An 18,557-nucleotide genomic window follows, 5' to 3' on the forward strand; every position below is an offset into this window, starting at 1 on the left:
TTTGTGTTTAAATAATGTGAGTGGCCTAAAGATGGAAACAACTTCTTCCTGAACTGGTGATCTCCCTGTCACTGGGGTCTTCAACGAAGGCAGGCGGCCACTTGGCAACAGGGACCCCTTTGAGGTCCTGGCCTAGTTTGAGCGCCTCCAGCAGGAGGAGGGCCCTGCCCGCCCCGCCCAGTCTCCGCTGTCCTCCCACCAGCGCTCCCCCTGCCTGCCTCCCTCCTTCTCTTCCTTCAAACCTTTGCCTAAATGTCTCCTCCTCAGAGAGGCCTTCTCTGGCCACCACATTTGGACACTCCACTTACCACCTGTCCCCTTCCTTGTTCTTTCTTCGCAGCACCCATGGTTAACCGAATCGATGCTCTTCAGTGGGTACCACTAGCCATTATTACTAGTCACTGTGTTTCAGTGACTTAACCCAGCAGAGGTTGCCCACTCACCATCCTGGTGAGGGTGTTCAACAGGCAGCCTTTCAAGATGTTCTTCAGGGTCTCGGGCTCCTTCCAGTTTGTGGCTCTGCCACCCCCGAGGGCTTCAGAGCCCCCTGCTGGCCCCTCTGCCTGCATCCCCTGGAGCCTTTGCCCAGATCCTGTGTGGCCTGTAGGGTGGAAGGAGATAGAGGAGGAGAGGGAAGGGGGGCAGGAGTGTCATGGGAGATTTTTATGGGCCAGAAAGGGGGAGGGGCTTATATCACTTTGTCCACATCCCATTGGCCAGCAAGGTGGCCACAGCTAACCGAAAGGGAAACTGGGAAAGGTACTCTTTCTGGTGTCCAGAAGAAAATGAAGTTGATTTGGGTGGACTCCTTACAGTCTCAGCTATCATTACCATATTTCATTGAGTCTATGACATCATCTATTGTTAGACACCATTATTTCTGGAACCACTAATTAAATTAAACTATGACATGCTATCAGTTTAAGATGCATTCTGATTGCCAAGATGTTAAAACAGGAAAAAAATGGTGTAGCTTAGAGTCAGTGAAATAGGGACTTGTCACTCCTTGAGGGCAGTAATAGTCCATAGGGCTGGCAAGTATCTGCCCCACCTCCACAGATACTCAAGAATTGGCAATGAAATGGATGAGGAAGGGAGGGGTGGATGAATGAGATGGTGTGTAAATTGTCCTTTTGGTCACGTGTCAGAACCTGCTGTGTCTGAGCTGTAGAGTGAAGGGATCACATTCTTCTCACTCACCTGAGCAGAGGTGCTGCTGGGCTTGTGAACACCCACCAACCACGACAGAGGCTTGCTCCCAGGAATCTGCCCCTGGCCAGCACCCTCCTCTGCTGCCAGCTTCCATAGTCTTCTCCCTCACTGCACATGGGGGTGAAGTGTGACCTTGTTCGCACCTGAACTGCCCATCTTACTGCTTCTGTCCCTAGAGAGGCAGATGTGATGCTGCAGGTCTCATGGGAGAGACTCATTGTTGGGTCTGGTGCACACTCCCGGTGCACAGTCTGGTGGGCCAGTGGCATGGAGATCTGTAAGGATTTGGCAGTGCCTGCAGGAGCTCGTGTGTGTGTGTGTGACAGAGAGCACATGTGTGAGAGAGAATGAATGCTGGAGTGGGATGTCCCCTCCTAGGAGAGAGGCTAGTTAGTTCTAATAGTTGATTCTAGTAGTGCCTGAATGAGGGGCCCCTTTGCCTGAAAAGGGACTTTCTCGGTGGGAGTTCCAGCACGTGGGGAGGCATGCAAATGTGTGACTAAATGGGTGGTGAGGTAGATGCACAGATGGATGAGTGATGGGAAGAGAGAGGGAGTAAGACAGTCTCACTTGCGATGGGATTGAATTTTTTAGAGGCTGTGAATGGAAGCCATCTCCTCATTGCCAAAAAGGAGTGCCAACTGCTAACATTTATTTATTGAGCACTTATTTACTGTGTACCAGGCACTGTTCTAAACTCTTTTCTGTATTAAGTCAGTAATCCTCAAGACGACCCTATGAGGTGACAATGTTCACCCCCATTTTACAGATGAGGAAAATGAGGTGCAGAAAGGTTAACTAACTTGTATGAAACAGAACTGGAGTTCAAACTCAGGCAGTACAGCTGCAGCCCCAAGGCTCCAAGGCCAGCAGCTGGATCACATGTCATCTGGAAACTGCCCGATCTGATCAAGGACAGCAGGTGGAATGCTTATGCCACATCGGTACTTGGTACAGGGTAAGCATAAAAATAGACTTGAGAAGAGTTAGGTTCAAAGGCATCAGCTCTCCAATAGCCACTGAAAGGAAGATTGCTAGAGGGGTGTTTGGGGCATATTCTGAATGTGTGAAGCTGTCCTTCCTCCAGACATTCCCTTTGTGGCGGTCAGAGGCCAGAGTTGGCCAAATGGGCTAAAGTGAGAGCCTCCAGGTTCTTTGGGGTCCTCCCTAAGGACACTCGACTGAGATGACCAAGACGGAGTTGGCCTCCCTGGTAGGGGTGGGGGTCCTACTTTGCAGCAGCCGCTGTCTGAGCCCACCATGGCCATCTGCTGCGGACCCTCCCTGCTGTCCCGAGGCAGCCGCCTCCACGTCCCGGCGTCACTCCCTCCATTGGCAGAACCTCTCTCTTCTCATCATGATGGATGCAGCTGGAAAGTCGTGGGTAAAAAGCCCCAATTGAAGGCACTAATTACCCGTCATTATTTTCCATTCCATAATTTGTGTGGAACGAGATTTCCATCAGTTGTCTGGGATCAGCCTGGTTTTGACTAATCCTTCTAACGACAAGATGCTTAATTACAGATTTTTGCCCGAGCTCCAGCACACAGAGAGGAAGGTTCTCACTGAAGCCAGTTTGCTATTGGGTCGTTTTGCAGTCCCGGGTCCCAGAGGGGCTCCCAGGGAGAAAAGAGAAAGAGAGTTAGGCAGGTATCACTGAGGAGACCAGGTCACACCACAAGAACAGTGTGCAGGGTAGCCCTGTGGTGAAGGAGGCTGGTGGGCGGGCCACTGCCTGAGTCGGCCCCTTCTCCTGGGCAGACCACCAACTTGCTGTCTCTAAACCCCCAACCAGCCCCCCACCAGCCTGGCTCTGTAGTCAGTAGCTTTGAACAAGTCACAACTTCTTGAGGCTTTAGTTTCTCACCTGAAAGCCACGGTATAGGCAGGAGAATCTCTGGGCGCCTACAATGCACTGACCCCAGCTGCGATGGTGTGTCCATCCGGAAAAATGGATCTACTACCGAAAGACATACATATGTAAGATTTCAATCACACAGTGGTGATAAAGCCCCATTTATTAAAATATGTGATTCAGGCTACTCGGGGAAGGTCCATTTGAATTAAAGAAACTTCCGGGTTTAAGAAAAAATATATATTAACTCACATTTAATTACGTGGTCCTCCCCATCCTAACTAACCCCCACTAAAGATTCATTCTGCATTCTTGAATCATATTTTTTGTACTTACTGTTGTCCAGTTCCAGTTGTCCCACATTTCCCTGCCTTGCTCACTCCAACCCTGTCACCCCCACTCCCACAGTCAATCCCCCCTGCATTGTCCGTGCCCACGAGTCCTTTATTCATGTTCCTTTGCTTCTCCCTTCCACTTCTTTCCCCCATTATCTGCCCCCACTCTAGTCACTGTCAGTTTGTCCCTTATTTTCATGTCCCTGGTTCTATTTTGCTCATTTGTTTTGTTGATTAGGTTCCACATATAGGTGACATCATGTGATATTTGTCTTTCACCACCTGGCTTATTTCACTCAGCATAATGCTCTCTAGTTCCATCCATGCTGTCGCGAAGGGTAGGAGCTCCTTCTTTCTTTCTGCTGCATAGTATTCCATTGTATAAAGGTACCACAGTTTTTCCAGATATCCCACACAGCAACATTTTCACTGATGCATCCCCTAGGGCAGGGGTTATAAAGGAAAGAATAAACAAATGGGATCTTACCAGACTAAAAAGCTTCTGCACAACTGAAGAAAACATCAACAAAATGGAAATGGAGTCAACTCTATGGGAAAACATATTTGCCAATGACGCCTCAGACAGAGTTTGAGCTCCAAAATATAGAAAGAACTCACACAACTTCACACCAGGAAGACAAGCAATCCAATCAAAAAATGGGCAAAGGACCTGAACAGACACTTCTCCAAGAAGGACACACAGAGGGTGCATAGACACATGAAGAAATGCTGAGCATCACTAGCCATCAGAGAGATGCAAATTGAATAATATTTTTAAAGGAAGTTCAGCTGTGTTTCTTCCAGGTGCCTGAGAGGCTGATTCCTAACCAAGCCTGGCTGCAGGGCCGGAGGGCTGGCTGCCTTGAATAGATTAGGTGGCCCTGCTTAGCAAACCAATCACAGAAATGCACATAAGAGTCTCTCAAGTGTTCGGAAGCCATTTTTCTTCTGTAGAATGATGCTTATTTATCCTTTTAATTTGCCTAACCAACCGCTTTCCCTCCTAATACATGGCAAGTTCAATGTGCAACGAGCTCTTCTAGATCTGGGGACTTGGTGAGGAAAGAGCTTCGCTGGGCTTAACCACAGGCCTCCAGCTTCTGGGTTTTCTAGAAGGGTTTCCTGGGAGACCACAGCGGCAGCTGGCATCCTCTGAGTGCTCGCTGCATTGGTTATCTCATGCTCGCCCAGAGCGACCCCATGAGTGAGAGCTGTGGTGGAGCCCATTTATAGACCAGGACCCTGAGGCCCAGAGAGGGTGACCTGTTGACTCACATGATGGAACTGGCCCATCTGGTGCCAGAGGGCAGGCTCATAACCGCAAGGGGCTCAGCTGCCTCTTTCCACTCTGAAGGGGGTGGTCCCGGTAAGGAGCCAAAGGAAGGCTCTGAGGGCAGCCCCTCTGCATGAGACCCAGATCTCTGCTTGTGGTGGGGTGGACACTGCCCTGCAGAGGGGAGTGAGCCAGGCGCTGGCTAATCAGGCCAGGCTATCCCTCTTCTCTTCAGGAGTTTGCGACACGAGGGCCATAGATGCCTGGGATGACAGCTCAAAAATGTGTGATTGTTTCGTGGTGATACCGCTAGAGGTCCATGGAAGAACTCCTCAACTGCTGGGTTTCACTCAGAACTTCCAAGATTCTGCTGGTCTCCATGTTAGGAAAATCTGCAGCCCATTGTGATGCCCAGCAGAGGCAGAGAGCCCCCAAATCAGCTCAGGCACCCCTGGAGCTCAGGCTGCCCTGGGGTACAGGGCCCCACCCTGGTCACTGGGAGGGCGAGGGGCAGCGCTGGGTGGGGTTGGAGGGAGGCCTTGTTTAATCAGATGGTGGCCAACTGAGGCCAAGGCAGCTCTGGCCATGCTCCTGTTCTGGACAGATCACCAGAAAAATGATGCCTTGAGGGATTTCGACCGCTGACCCCCACTCTTTCAAAGGCCGCCTAGACGCAGCATCTGGCCCCTCCGAGGAGAGTCAATAGTCATCGACTCAGCTGGGAACTGGGCCCAGGCCCACTGCAGATGACAGGCTCCATCTACATGGCTCCCTCCTCCCCAGAGCACAGTGTCAGCCAGCTCCCCTGATTCCAAGACTGCACTCCCTGGGAACCCGCTCAGCCTCCCCCTCCTGGACCTGCCACCAAGGCTTCACACCCCCGCTCCACACTCTTCCCCTGTCCCCACTCTCCCTCCCTGGAAACCACCACGCTCTAGGCCTCGGTTGCCCTCACTTCCACCCTTTCTGATGTCATGCCTCTCTGTCCTGAAATTGCACCATTCATTTGCTGATCCCTCAGTTCCTGTACCCCTCGTCCACCCTCTTCCCTCATGCATCTAAGTCAGTGGTGTTCAGCTCGGGGCAATTTTGCACCCTCTACCCCTGGAACATTTGGCAAGATCTGGAGAAGGTTTCAGTCATCACATCTGCATGAATGAAGCCAGACCAGTGGGGCGCACGCACCAGGGGACCCCTGTCAGTGTTGCATCCACCTGCCCCTTTCTGGAGCTCTGCACGCTTGTGTTTGTTAGCACCTGACTTTCCTCGAGGGCTTCCAAGATCTGGGGCCGTGCCTGGCATGTTCCCCTGATCTGGCTAGCACTTAGCACCATAGTAGGTGCCTGAAATACAGGTTGACTGTCCCTGGAAAAGACATTCTAGTGGGGCCAAAATAATGATCCTGGATAACAGAAAACTGCAAGAATGAAATCATTAGAATTGCCCCACCCTCAGCTGGGGCTCAGGCATCCAACTGGTTCTTGCTTCCTTCTCAGCCCCAGGGTCTCTGACCTGGGCCTGGGGGCGAGGCCTGGGGGCGAGGCTTATGCTGGCTGCCAGGCTTGTGCTGGCTGCCCAGTACACTGCAGGAAGCTTTGTGCCCTTCTGAACCCAGAAAGAGCGGTAGAAGGGGAAACCAAAGGCTTAGGGGGCCCCCCGCCCTGGTGTCCTTTGGGGCTGTCTGAGCCATGAAGCTGGGGGAAGACAGTGGGGACACTACTGGCCTGCTGTTCACTGGGCATGGCTGCAGGGCTCCCTCTCTTCTTACCGCAGGACGCATGCTTCTCATACATCCAAGGGACATGCTCACAGGTAGTAGCTGCTCTAATTACTGTTTATGTCAAATGTATTTCCCGGATCTCTGGATTTCAGGCAGAGGGGCGAGGACAGAGGGCTGGGCTGGGAGCTGTCTCACCCAGCAAGGTTTGCCACAGAGGGCCTGGGATATTCCTGGGGACTGCAGAGTCTGCAGCAGTGGGCGGGAGGGGGTTACACATGAAAGAGCACCTGGTCAGCCCTCCCTGCCCGCCCGCCCCACGCAAGGGCATTGTGGGGAGGGACCCAAAGGTGCACTAGTGTTTGCTCCAGCAGATTTTCTCCTGTCTTACATACCCCGCCAGGCTGATGGTGTTTCCTGAGGACAAATCAGGACCCACTGGTGGATGCAGGGGAAGCAGGTGGCTGTGGGGAGCCCAGGGAGATGACAGGTCACCAGCCAGTCATGTAAAAGGACTCAGGTGACAGACCCTCAGCTGGGCCAATGTGAGCAAAACCTGGGGCTTGCAGGAGAGGTGTCTCCTAGCACTTGAGGACTCAGGATGCTCAGTTTGGAACACAAGGAACCTGGGAGCCTCTATCTCCAAACACCACATTCCAGGAAATAATAAACTTCTTAAGAGTAGGAGCCCTACAGGTATTTTTTATCTTGCAATCTGCAGTGCCCAGTTTCTGATTAGAACTGTCCTGAGAACCGTCCCGGGGCAGCGATTTCCTATCTCCAGGCATCTTCAAGTGCAGATGAATGGGACAGCCCCTGGGGGCACATCGACTATGAACTCAGTACTGGGACCAGGGACAAGGAAGGCCCCTCCCCATCACGAGGTTGCATTTGGCGACATGTGACCAAGGTTGTGTGGTGGGGGCGGGGTTTGGGGCGGTGAGGAAGTGCCCAGTCCTTCCCTCAGTAGGCTGCTCAGAACACAGGGGCTCCCCCCAAGGAACAGGAGAAGGACTATGGCTGCTTCGCCATGGGAGCCCCTAGCTCTGAGACCCTCCTTCTCAGCCAGGAGCCCTCTTGCCACTCATGGGCTGCACCTTGGACCTCTCCAGTTCTTTTCTGCCTCCAAGACCTTCCCTCTTTCCTTTCACCTGCTCCCCAGGAGCAAGCCTTGGCCTCCTCTTCACCTCCATATGGCCAGGCCAGGCCAGGGACTAACGCGCCCTGACCCGCCTCCTGACTCCAGGCCCCTGCTGGCCCCAGAGGGCTGGAACTGGGCAGCAGCTGGGCTTCCCTAACCATGCACCTCATCTCCCTGTTGTGAGCTTTTCCAGCCCATTCCAGAGAGGCCCTTCCCCTCACCGGGGGAGCTGGGACTGGGAGGGTCGCACCCTGCCGCCCACCTACCCACCAAGGTTCTAAGAGGAGGGGCTCTCCTTACGGGGAAACAATGCAGTGCTTCTCAGTGACCCTGTCTCGCTGATGACGCTTCGGTCAGGCGATCTGCCAGGAAGGTTGAAATTTAAGGTTAACAGAAACAGCTGAGGAAGCATGGAGTAGGGACTGGAAGGCTTCCCCCTGCTGTCTCTCAGAGGGGAAGAGCTGGGCCGAAGGCTGCCGGCTCAGAGGCCTGGAAGTGGGAGAGGGGGTCTGCGGCTACCCTCCAGAAGTTCCCTGGGCCAGTGGCAAAGCCCAGAGGGCAGCCAGTTTAGCTGGACCTGAGCCACAAGCCCTGCTTCTTGCCCTGGCCGGCTCCTTTGGCATCTCTGGCTCCAATCTCAGTGATGGCGGTGCGGGGAGGGGGAGGCTCCAAGCTCCCCGTCCCGGTTCCAAGCTCCGAGCTCCAAGGCCCAGAGGGACTGGGCAAAATTGGTTTACCAGCTCATTGTCCTGAGAGTGTGTGGTCCAGGGCCTGGCATGCCGGGACTTTTTCCACTGTAGCCACCATGGTTTTTATTCTTGCATGGGAAGCTTGGCCAAATATTTTGGCCACATTGTTTACTACCACTTTTTGTCACCCTCAGGTCAGTAATTTGCAAAGGGCAAGTTGCCTAGTCTGAAGTTTATTGACCAAACAGTTTTTCTTTGAAAGACTCAGAAGGTGCTGGGAAAGGAGGGGTGTAAAGCCAGAAACTTGCTGGAGGCTGTGCCTAATTGATCTTCTCCACTGAATTGTATCTCACGGAAGCCTTAGCTTAGAGCCCCTCCCCACTGCTCCACCCACTGGTTCCCTGGGGCCGGGGCTAATTCCTGGCGACAGTCACACCTCAGCCTCCTCAGACTTGACTTCCCTTCCTCTGTGTCTGTAGGCTGCTGAACAGAATGTCCGCAGATGACCGGCACCTGACCTCCAGCTGCGGCTCCTTCATCAAGACGGAGCCGTCCAGCCCGTGCTCCGGCATTGACGCCCTCAGCCACCACAGCCCCAGTAGCTCGTCGGACACCAGCGGCGCCTTTGGCCTGGCCCTGGGCGCCCACGCCAATGGTCTGGACTCCCCGCCCATGTTTGCAGGCGCCGGGCTGGGAAGCACCCCGTGTCGCAAGAGCTACGAGGACTGTGCGGGTGGCATCATGGAGGACTCGGCCATCAAGTGCGAGTACATGCTGAACGCCATCCCCAAGCGCCTGTGCCTCGTGTGTGGGGACATTGCCTCTGGCTACCACTATGGCGTGGCCTCCTGCGAGGCCTGCAAGGCCTTCTTCAAGAGGACCATCCAAGGTAGGTGGCAGCCCAGTGGGGCCCTGGACGGGTGTGGGAGGGGGTGCCCGGGCCTGCGGCCCAACGTGCGGCCACATGACCCACCCCCCAGCTGCCAGGTCAGGCCTGGGGGCTGGGAGCAGAGATTCAAGGGCTCCCCTTTTCTGTCTCACAGAAAAGGAGCTGTGAGGAGCTGCACCCCTCACTGGGATGGGGGATACTGTCAAATGTGTGCCCCTCAAAAAGCTAATTTGGGGCGGAAATATTGCACACCTCTCGAAATATAAAGGGTCTTTCTCTCCCTTGCCCCCCTTGTTACACAAGTGAAACATGACTTTTCCATGTGGGCTCGAGCTGGCTGAGCAAGGAGACGTTCCCCGGACCACTCGCCTCATCCAGGCCCCAGCGTGGCCTGTTTTCCAGGGTTTTTCCGATGCATCTGCATGTCAGCTGAGTCATGTCTATGGGGTGGCTGCCTCTTTCAGTGGGTAATGGAGCGAATCATTCTGATGAAGGTGTGCCAGAGCCCTGATGGGTCCCCTCTGGAAAGGGACCTCTAGTTACACTGGGGATGATGATGGGCTGTTATGAAGTGCAAGGCACAGGCCCAGCCCAGAGAGACGGCTGGTCCTGCGGAGCTGAGCTTCCTCCTGCAGCAGCAGGCGTGGGTACAATACTGGCAGCACCCATTCAGCCAAGCATCTGCCGAGCACTGTTTCAGGTGCTGGCGACAGAGGGGACAAAGGGCCCTGCTCCTGCAGATCCCTGAGACAGGCAGTGCCCTTGGGGTGGACACTGCAAACCAGCCAGGGGAAAACCCAGGGGCACCCCTGGCCTGGGTGCCTCATCCAGGACTTGCCTGCCTGTCCCCAGGCAGTCCTCCCCCGACTTCCCTTTTGGAAGAGGCAGGTCCAGCTTCCCTGGGATGATCTCAGGGTAATCACTCAACAAATACTGATTTGTTGAGACCTCTTTAGATAACTAGTTATCTGTTAAACCCATTGCGGGTGTTAAGATCCGGCATGTTTCTGATTCTGCGGATCAGTTGCGATGCTGTGGTGCAGCGGCTGGCCCCCGGGCTCCTGGGTCAGACGGCTCCACTCCTTACCATACAGCCGAATGCCGTGGACACGTCCCTGCCTCACAGGGAGAGGTAGAGAGGGTTGGGTTAATACGTATCGAGCACTTAGACTAGGCACCGGCACCTAGCGAGTACAAGTGTTTGTAATAATTATTTTCACTTAAGACATTGCTAAGACAATGGATTTACCATTTGTGTTATCTTACAGAGCAAGCTTTTATAGTTGCATATATTTAAATAAAACTATAATTATTTTGACTTAACAGGATTTAAATTATTTTAGCTGTTGTAGTCATAGATAGTATTTTGCTTAAAAAAGGAACTCTTTTTTAAAAAATAAACATAGCAAAAATTCAAACAGATCAAAAAAGCCAAGCAGTACAAAGTCAGTTTTGTGAAAGCCCCTGAACCTTCCCCAGATGGAGCCAGGGTAACGATTTCTTTCGTCGAATAGGAATGGAGCACTTTTGCACCAGGCACCGCACTAGCCTCCAGCACAGTGAGCGCGTGCATCTGGTCCCTGCGGGCTTTGTACCCCAAGTCTGGGGAGAGGCCCTGGCACCTCTAGATTTGAAAAGCATTGCGTGGTGGGTCTGGCTCCTGCCTCAGCGTTGAAAACCTCCAGTCTGATTTCTAATCAATATCATCAGATATTGGACAAGTAGACACGAGATGTAAGTTACTGAAATAGTGTATTTTTTTTTCTTCACAAACTGGGAAGTGATCTTGGTAGGATTGACTCTGAAGTCAGTTTTGAAAAATTGCTTTTTAGGATACGGTTACTTTTTCTCCTCCCTATCATCTTCTTAAATGAGCCAGAGAGTTCTGGATCACGGGTTCTCAGTCACGTGTTCTGGATCGCCGGTTCTCAGTCACGTGTTCTGGATCACGGGTTCTGGATCCTGTGTTCTGGATCACGTGTTCTGGAGGCAGACGCAGAGACCCCACTGACAATCTCAGCAAAGAACGTCCTTAGCAAATCAGGAGGAGGATTTGTAAATAGTCTTAATAATTTGCTACCGGGAATAGGATAATGATCTCTTCCTAGAAATCAAATGACAAACAGCAGCATTTTAGCGCAGTCAAAACCGAACCTTTCTCTCCTCTTTCTCACAAGGAGAGTTTCGAGTTTCTAACCGGAAGAAGGTTTCTATCTAGAATAGGGAAAAGTAAACTGGGCTTATTGTATTAACTGTTTGGTTTTGCTGTGACAAAGATCCTAATTCTGTTGTTTCTGAATGTAATCACTGTAGAAAAATTGGAAAAAAATAAGTAAAGCATAGAAGAGGGGGGAGAAATGGCCCGTGATCAACAGGACGGTCGCAGAGCCAAGCTGAGAACCGAGTGAGCACTGATGGAGCCGCTGCTCTGAGTGAGGAGCTGCAGGGGAAGCTGGAGAGGGAGGAGTAGGGCTGCCCTCCCGGAGCTTAGGGCACCCAGGTCTGCAGGCGCAGCCTCGGGCAGCTTCCTAAGCACCTACCCAATTAAGAAGGATATTTTCAAGAGTTCAACAACTTTCCCTGAGGGCCTTTCATCATGGAATGATCCATTCACAAATAAGCCAAGGCTTGCTCACACCCACCTCCCTCCTTTGGTCACGTACGCCTGCTCAACTCAGTGACTGTGCCAAGCCGATAGGGAAAGAAGCTTTGCAGAGCAAGGTGGTCACAACAGATTTAGGGGGAGAGGCCTCGGTCATTTCTTCTCTAGCACTGACTGTGTGCTTGGCTGTGCTAGAGGTGGCTGGAGCGGGTAGGAGAGGTGGGGACAGGAGAGGCTGCAGGCTGGCCACCTGCTGTTGTAAATCAAGTTTATTGGGAGACCAGCCACACCCTTTGGTTTTCATATAGTCGATGGCTGCTTTGACGATCCAGCAGCAGCACCGAGTAGTTGTGACGTAGACGTCCTGGCTACAAAGCCCAACACATTCACTGTCTGGCCCCTTACAGAAAAGATGGGCATTGCCCTTGCACTACAGCGTCAAACCAGGTCGATGTGGTGCCCCTGCCTGTTAAGTGTGCATTACAACTTTTGCCAGATTCTTTGCTGTGGAGAGGAGTTCCTTGTGGCTGCTGGGGGTTGTGGTGACAGTCCCCACTGTAGACCAGCTCAGAGTTATGTAAAAAAGGCACCTTCCTGAGCTCCAAAGGAGCTAACCCTCTGACTGATCCAATTTACTAGCATATCCAAAGGGGGAAATGTGCCCATTAAAAGCATTGATCCGCCCCGGGGGCATAGAATACAAGGAGGGCCTTGACTAAGGCACCACTTCCAGGAAAGGGAGTTGGCCCAGGACAGCCAGGTGTGATCTAGTTCTCCCATAGGTCTTCTGCTTGCAGTGAACTGGGTTAGGCCGGTCAGTGTCTCCCTGTACTTGAGGGCGCAGACCTCTCTGGGCTTCTACATCAACTTTCTCCATTAGAGCAGTGTGAGCCTGTCCCTAGGAGATGGAGTCCCTTTCTCTGGCTTCTGGATCCTACGGCTGAGTGCAAGGTTCTGGATCCTGTCACTGACCCCCAAAGTAGAAAAGCAAAGAGGAGATCTTTGGGGGAGCTGCCCTGGGGCCTTCTCCAAACCCTACTCCTTGGTGTAGTCCTCTCTCATTCTCGGCATTGACCTTGCCACCCGTTCCACTGAGAAACTGGAAGCTTTGGATGGGAACTTCCCCGGCTTATTGCCACCAAAACAACACACTCTCTCCCACGTCTGCAGTGTCTGTCACTCACTGACTGTGTCGTTATTTATAGCCACACAGTCACTGATGGAAGGTGTCTCCTCCCTCGGGCCCAGCGCTGCCGGGCTTTGGATCTATTTCCTCTCTGCTTCCCAGGGACCCTCCTACCTATTATCTCCTCTTTTTTATCTTCTTCTCACTCTCTGTAGTCTCCTTCTCGCTTTCATTATTTAAATACTTATCTCCAGTTAAGAAAGAAAGAAATCTCCCCTCACATTTCAGCTTCTAGATTCCCCGAAGAAAAGATTCCATTTTCAAAGAGGAGTATATAGAGGAGGGAGGGGAAGTCAGTGGATAGCTTCAAGGCCAACTCCCCTACAGCTTATCCCAGCCCCCAACATTCCCCTTCTCTTCCTCCTCTCAGTTCTTAACTTACCTTCTAAGTGTCTCCTTAAATGCTTAAAATTTCCTCCTGCCCATGCCTTCCACGGCCCCTGGAATCAGGACGAGAGTCCCAATTCCACAGCTCCTGCCCTCAACCTCTCCATGAGTTCCAGCTCCTTTAACATCTAACAAACATTTCCACGCAGGTGTCTCAGGAGCGCCCCAAAGGCAACAAGTGCTAACCGTCAAATGTTTCTCCTTGCACTCCCAATTCAGTCCCAATCCCTCCTCCAGCCTTTAAGCCAGAGATGGGTCTTTTCTCTGACTTTGCTTCCTGCCCTTTGTGCCCCCTCTGTTCCAACCCAACAGTTTCTCTCCATCCCTCTGGGCTCAGCTGCCAGGGCCACCCCTTCCCAGTGTGTTGCCTTCAGTACTGCCAGAGAGACCATTCTGAACGCAGCTACACACATGTCACTCTTCTGTCTTCTTGTGGGTAGAATCAAAGCTCCCACGTGTGGTTGACGATGTCCTTCACGGCTGTCCCACGATGACCTCGTGGCCTCATCTGGTGCCCTCTCCCTTGCAGGCTGCAGGTCGGCCTGACCGCTCTGTTTTCTAGTTCCCAGAAGTCATTCCATGCTTTCAATCTCTAGACTTTCCCTATAGTCTTCTAGTCTTCTCTTTGCTCTCCATCCCAACCTCCGGTCCCTACTTTTGTCCATTAGATAGTAAATTAGCCGGCATTTCCTTCAGGGAGCCCTCTTGGACTTCCTCCTCTCATTTGCCATGTGTAGTGCCCCTACTAGGTGCTCCTGTAAATCTCGCAGCACACCGGCAAGACTGGCCACACTGTGCGGTTATTGCAATTACTTGCCCAATCCCCCAGGAAGGCTGTAAGTGCTCAGGGACCAGCATTCCACACGCCTTGGTTTTTCACTGCGCCCCACACGCACCCACAGTACCTGGCACGTGGGAAATTCTCAAGGTGCCTGAATGGAAGGTGATCCCCACAGTGATCCCCAGTGAGGACAGACCTGGGGTTTGTATGTATCAACTTCTAGGGATCTAAATAAGATAGTCCAATGTCTACTTATGACAGCATATTCATTTTTGTTACATTGCATTTTGAGTCATGTTGCGTGGACCAATATATTTTTTTAAAGTCTTTTGCTACTCACATTTTGCAAAGCATGGCCTATCAAACTCTTCCTGTGAACCTTTGGTAACAGTGTCTGTGCCTGCCCCGAGGCTGCTTTTTGGGTCACTTCGCTCAGGACTTTAGAGCGCACTCTCTTCACTTCCATTTCCGTACCTGAGACTTTATGAGCATGTTTGGGCTTCTATCCCTAACACTTCTACTTTGAGCCTTAAGTACAGAGTCTAGACCATCAGGACAGTTCTCTTCATTTGCAGTTCAGGTTTCCGCAGCGTGTCCAGTCTAGACTGCTCCTGACACCGGACGTCCATCATTGTGAGGTCCTATTCTCAGGAATAGCAGAATTTCTGTAAAATTTCTTGACTCCCTTTGTCAATTCACTTGGGTGACTCACGTTGGTTGTGGTCTTCTCAAATGGCAGTTGTTCAATGTAAAGTGATTGACACAGCACCTCTAATATGAGTGAGGCGTCTTAAAGATTCAAATATTCAGCAACTTTTTTTTCTAAAGAAGAGCATCTGGGGAGAGCTCCTGCCTGATGTGTGAGCTTGTGAAGCAGTGGTTCAGTCCCAGCCACTGTTCTGGGGGCTGAAATGGAGCAATGGCCCTCCCTTGGTGGCCTTGTCTTCTAGCGAGGAAGGCAGACAAGAAATATGATAACAAATAAAAAAGCACAATGACAGCCCGAGGCTAGCGTTTGAGGGATAAAACCAGACTGACAGAGGGGACCGCACACAGACGGAGGGTGAGGGCAGGCTGTGCTAAGGTGGACTGCAAGGTAAGGGCAAGTGCGTGAAAGCCTCCTGGGGCCAGCACTTCGGGCAGAGGAAAGAGCCCCGTGTTTTGGGACCAGAGGGAAGCCAGTGTGTGAGTGAGGGCAGAGTAGAAGGAGAGGGTTGGGAGGGGTTGGCGACGTCTCGGGGCCGTGGCCGGTGGAAGCAAATCCAAGTGTGGAACAAAAGATACTAATGAATAAATGAACACGTGATGCATGGCCCCAGGGTCTGTGCAGAGGGTAAAGCCACCCTGGACCCCTCCTTAAGTTCCCAGGGCATGTGGCCAACTTGTCAGGCCACTGGAAGGCCTCTTGAGCATCTCCTGGGCCTGTGACTTAAGACAAGGAAGAGCAAGTGAGCAAGAGGCCCTGGCACGGTGCTCCCTCTGTTCACACCAGGCCCAGAGGCGGCTCGGAAGGAAATTCCCCTCGGAGAGAGGCAGCAGCATGATTGATGGGTTGTTCTGTCTTGGACCGCCTCCAGGCCTTTTGTCCTGGAGAATAAGGCTGGTGGATCTCATGGGACACAAGACAACAGGGGTGCAGAGACAAAGCTATGAGTGGGACACCACATGCCAACCAGTTGACCTTGGGCAGGGACGTGGGTCCTCTGGCCTCAGTTTCCTCATCCATACAAGAGTCAACAAGCCCACAAATGGTCACTGTCTGGAGGGCACTGAAGGGACAAAAGGGAGAACAAGTCACAATTTCTCTCTTCAGAGGCACAGCTGGTGAGTTAAGTCAGGTGAGACCCAGTGATCAGATGGGCAGGGAGGACAGGCGTGTAAGCAGGAGTGAAGGGTGAGCGTGGGTGGCAGGAAGCACAGCGTGCGGCGAGAGCAGGGCCCGGAGGAGATGAATGTGTTCTGCCGAGGACAGTGGGGGCTCAGTGCAGACGATGGGCTGGATCAAAGGGCTCCCAGGCTGTGGGAGGAATGGGTGTAGAGCAAGCCTCCCGTGTGAGGGCTGCTTCACCTGGCCCAGACTCCCAGCTTCCCAATTAGCTGGGCCAACCTGGGCAAGTTCCTTAGTTTCTCTGGGCCTTAATTTCCTTGTCAGGAATGGAACTAATAGGGCTAGTAAAGTAATGGCAGAAATGTTATGGCAGAAATTAAATAAGACATACTTGTAACGTGTCTAGCTTATTGCCTGGCATATGATAACCATAAAATGAATAGTGATTGTTTTGGTTTTTAATGCTCAACATCAGGAAGCCATTGAAAGTTTTTGAGCTGGGAATGAGCCAAATCACCTTCGAGCTAGATGATTCTGGGAATGATAGGGACGGTGGTCTGGATTTGGCAGAGTCCAGGGGCAGGCAGACCAGCAGGGAGGTGATTTTACCATTCCAGGGAGGGGATCCAGTTAGAGGCCTCCAAACCAGGACAGCGGCAGAGAGGTTCAAGGGCAGGCTTGGCTCGAGAAACCTTTGAAAGGGGGAGTCAGGGTAGAAAGAATAGTGACTGGACAGGAAGGAGACTGACTCTTATTGTAGATTACTGATTTCGGAGATAGTGAGGCTGTTAGAGAAAAGAAACCCAGAAAGAAGGATTTTCCTGGTGGAAGAGGGGCAGGCAGTGAGGAAGGGTTTGGGAGAACAGGTAAAGCTCGATACATGTTGAGTTCGATCAGTTCACAGGACTTACCCCGGAGACTTGGAAGTCAGGGCTTGGGGGCCGAGAGCAGAATCTGAGCGGGGTTTGGGGTCCAATGAGATCTTTTAGGGTCGTGGTTCTCAGAGCGTGGTCCCCAGGCCCAGAGCACAGGCTTCACTTGGGACCTCGTGAGAAATGCACATTTCTGGCCCCACCCCAGACCTGCTGAATCTGAGAGGCTGTGGGGCAGGCCCAGTGACCTGATTTAACGCCAGCTCCTGGAAAGCTTGTTCCTGGGGAAACAGTTCCGGAGCAGAGGGGAAAAGAGGGGAGTGGGAAGCAAGAGCCTTGAAGGAGACCAAGAAGTACCAGAATACATCAGTTTCACACTTTCTCCATGTCCCGTCCCTGAGTCGGACTGTGTGCCAGTCACTGACCGCTAGGTGACAGCTGTGTGGCTGTCACTGCCCTCACAACCACGTTAAAGCTTGCAGAAGGGGGCTAGTGACCTGGAAGGAAACCCTGAGACACAAAGGACCCACTTAAGAAGCACGGCCCCCTTGTTAGCAGAGAGGAAAATTCCGCAGGAAAACACGCAAACCATGACCCTGGTCAAAAATGATTCCGGGGAATCACACTCTGGGAAGTTCCCCCCCCCCCCCCCCGCCCCCCGCCCCTGGTTTTCTCTTTCACGTGCGCATGAGGATGCTGGTGATCAAATCTGTATCTCAATAAATGCCAAGGAGCTCTTCTGATAATAAAGAAATGCAAATGCCAGCAGCAAGGAAGCATGGGCCCGGTTGGATGGGCAGCGTCTCCCTTTCTGTCTTGGTGGGACGTGAAATAACGCTGCAGTCTCAGCATCCAGAGCGTCTGGGATTCGGTGTAAGGGATCTGGAGAGGGTCAGAGATGTTGCAAGTCCCCGCAGAGGGAAGAGAGGCAGTCTCCCAGAGGAGCAGGCTCCAAGAGGTGCGGACCACGTCTCCGGCTTCAGGAAGGACCCAGACGGGGAGGACCCAGGGGAAGAGGTTGCATTTGACAACTGAGAGGTTACTTTTGAACTCTAGGATTCTGAGGGTGGGGATTCTTGCTGTCAGTTCGTTTGGTTTGATCAACAGGTGTTTTCAGGTTTCAGGCACTGTACTCAAAACAGAGAACGGAAAGACCTAACGACCTCTGCCTCCAGTAAGCACATCGTTCAGGAGGGAGGGCAATATGTGGAACCGTGATTACAAAACACAAAGCTAGTTACGTTGAGCATGTGGGGGGAGGTTGGGGGGATGAGTGATGGGTGAGGCCTGTAGAGCAAACCTGAAGAAGAGCGTGAGCCTACCTGGGGCAGAAGGGAGGAGAGCATCACTAAGACGACACAGGAGACCCAGGCTCCAAGGATGTAGGTTTGCCAGGAGGAGTTTCAGGTAGAGGGAGGGATGAAGCTGCTTTTTCTCCTAGCTTCTAGTACTTCTGTTAAGAAGTTTAATTCAGCCCTGACCAGGTGGCTCAGTTGGTTGGAGTGTTGTCTGTGCCCCAGAAGGTTGTGGGTTCGATTCCTGGTCAGGGCACATATGTAGGTTGTGGGTTTGATCCCCAGTTAGGGCGTATATGGGAGACAACTGATGGATGTTTCTCTCTCTCTTTCCCTCCCTCTCTAAAAATTTAGAAAAACATATAGGGTGAGGATTTTTTAAAAAATTGATTTACTCAATTGGAAAATGTGTGTGGAGGCCTCGCCCCTTTCCAGACGTGGTTCAAGATGCAGAGAACAAAGCAGACAATGGAGACGGACGGATGCAGTCAGGGG

The 18,557-nt window shown here is 52.3% G+C and overlaps 1 protein-coding gene across 12 annotated transcripts in view; it reads left to right on the forward strand.

Moving 5' to 3' along the window:
- ESRRB (estrogen related receptor beta) overlaps positions 1-18,557 on the forward strand; it is a 172,645-nt gene that overhangs the window by 107,698 nt on the left and 46,390 nt on the right. For 11 of the 12 annotated variants that reach the window (XM_053673351.1, XM_053673353.1, XM_053673350.1 and 8 more), the window contains one exon: positions 8,702-9,111. In XM_053673351.1, coding sequence (XP_053529326.1) covers positions 8,702-9,111 — 410 coding nt within the window. Of the gene's footprint in view, positions 1-2,151; positions 2,171-8,701; positions 9,112-18,557 lie in introns of those variants that run through there. The other variant, XM_053673355.1, reaches the window with a different exon arrangement.

Source organism: Artibeus jamaicensis, unplaced genomic scaffold (genome assembly GCF_021234435.1).
Source record: "Artibeus jamaicensis isolate MK-2021 breed Jamaican fruit bat unplaced genomic scaffold, CSHL_Jam_final contig_851, whole genome shotgun sequence".
NCBI classification, from domain to species: Eukaryota; Metazoa; Chordata; class Mammalia; order Chiroptera; family Phyllostomidae; genus Artibeus; species Artibeus jamaicensis.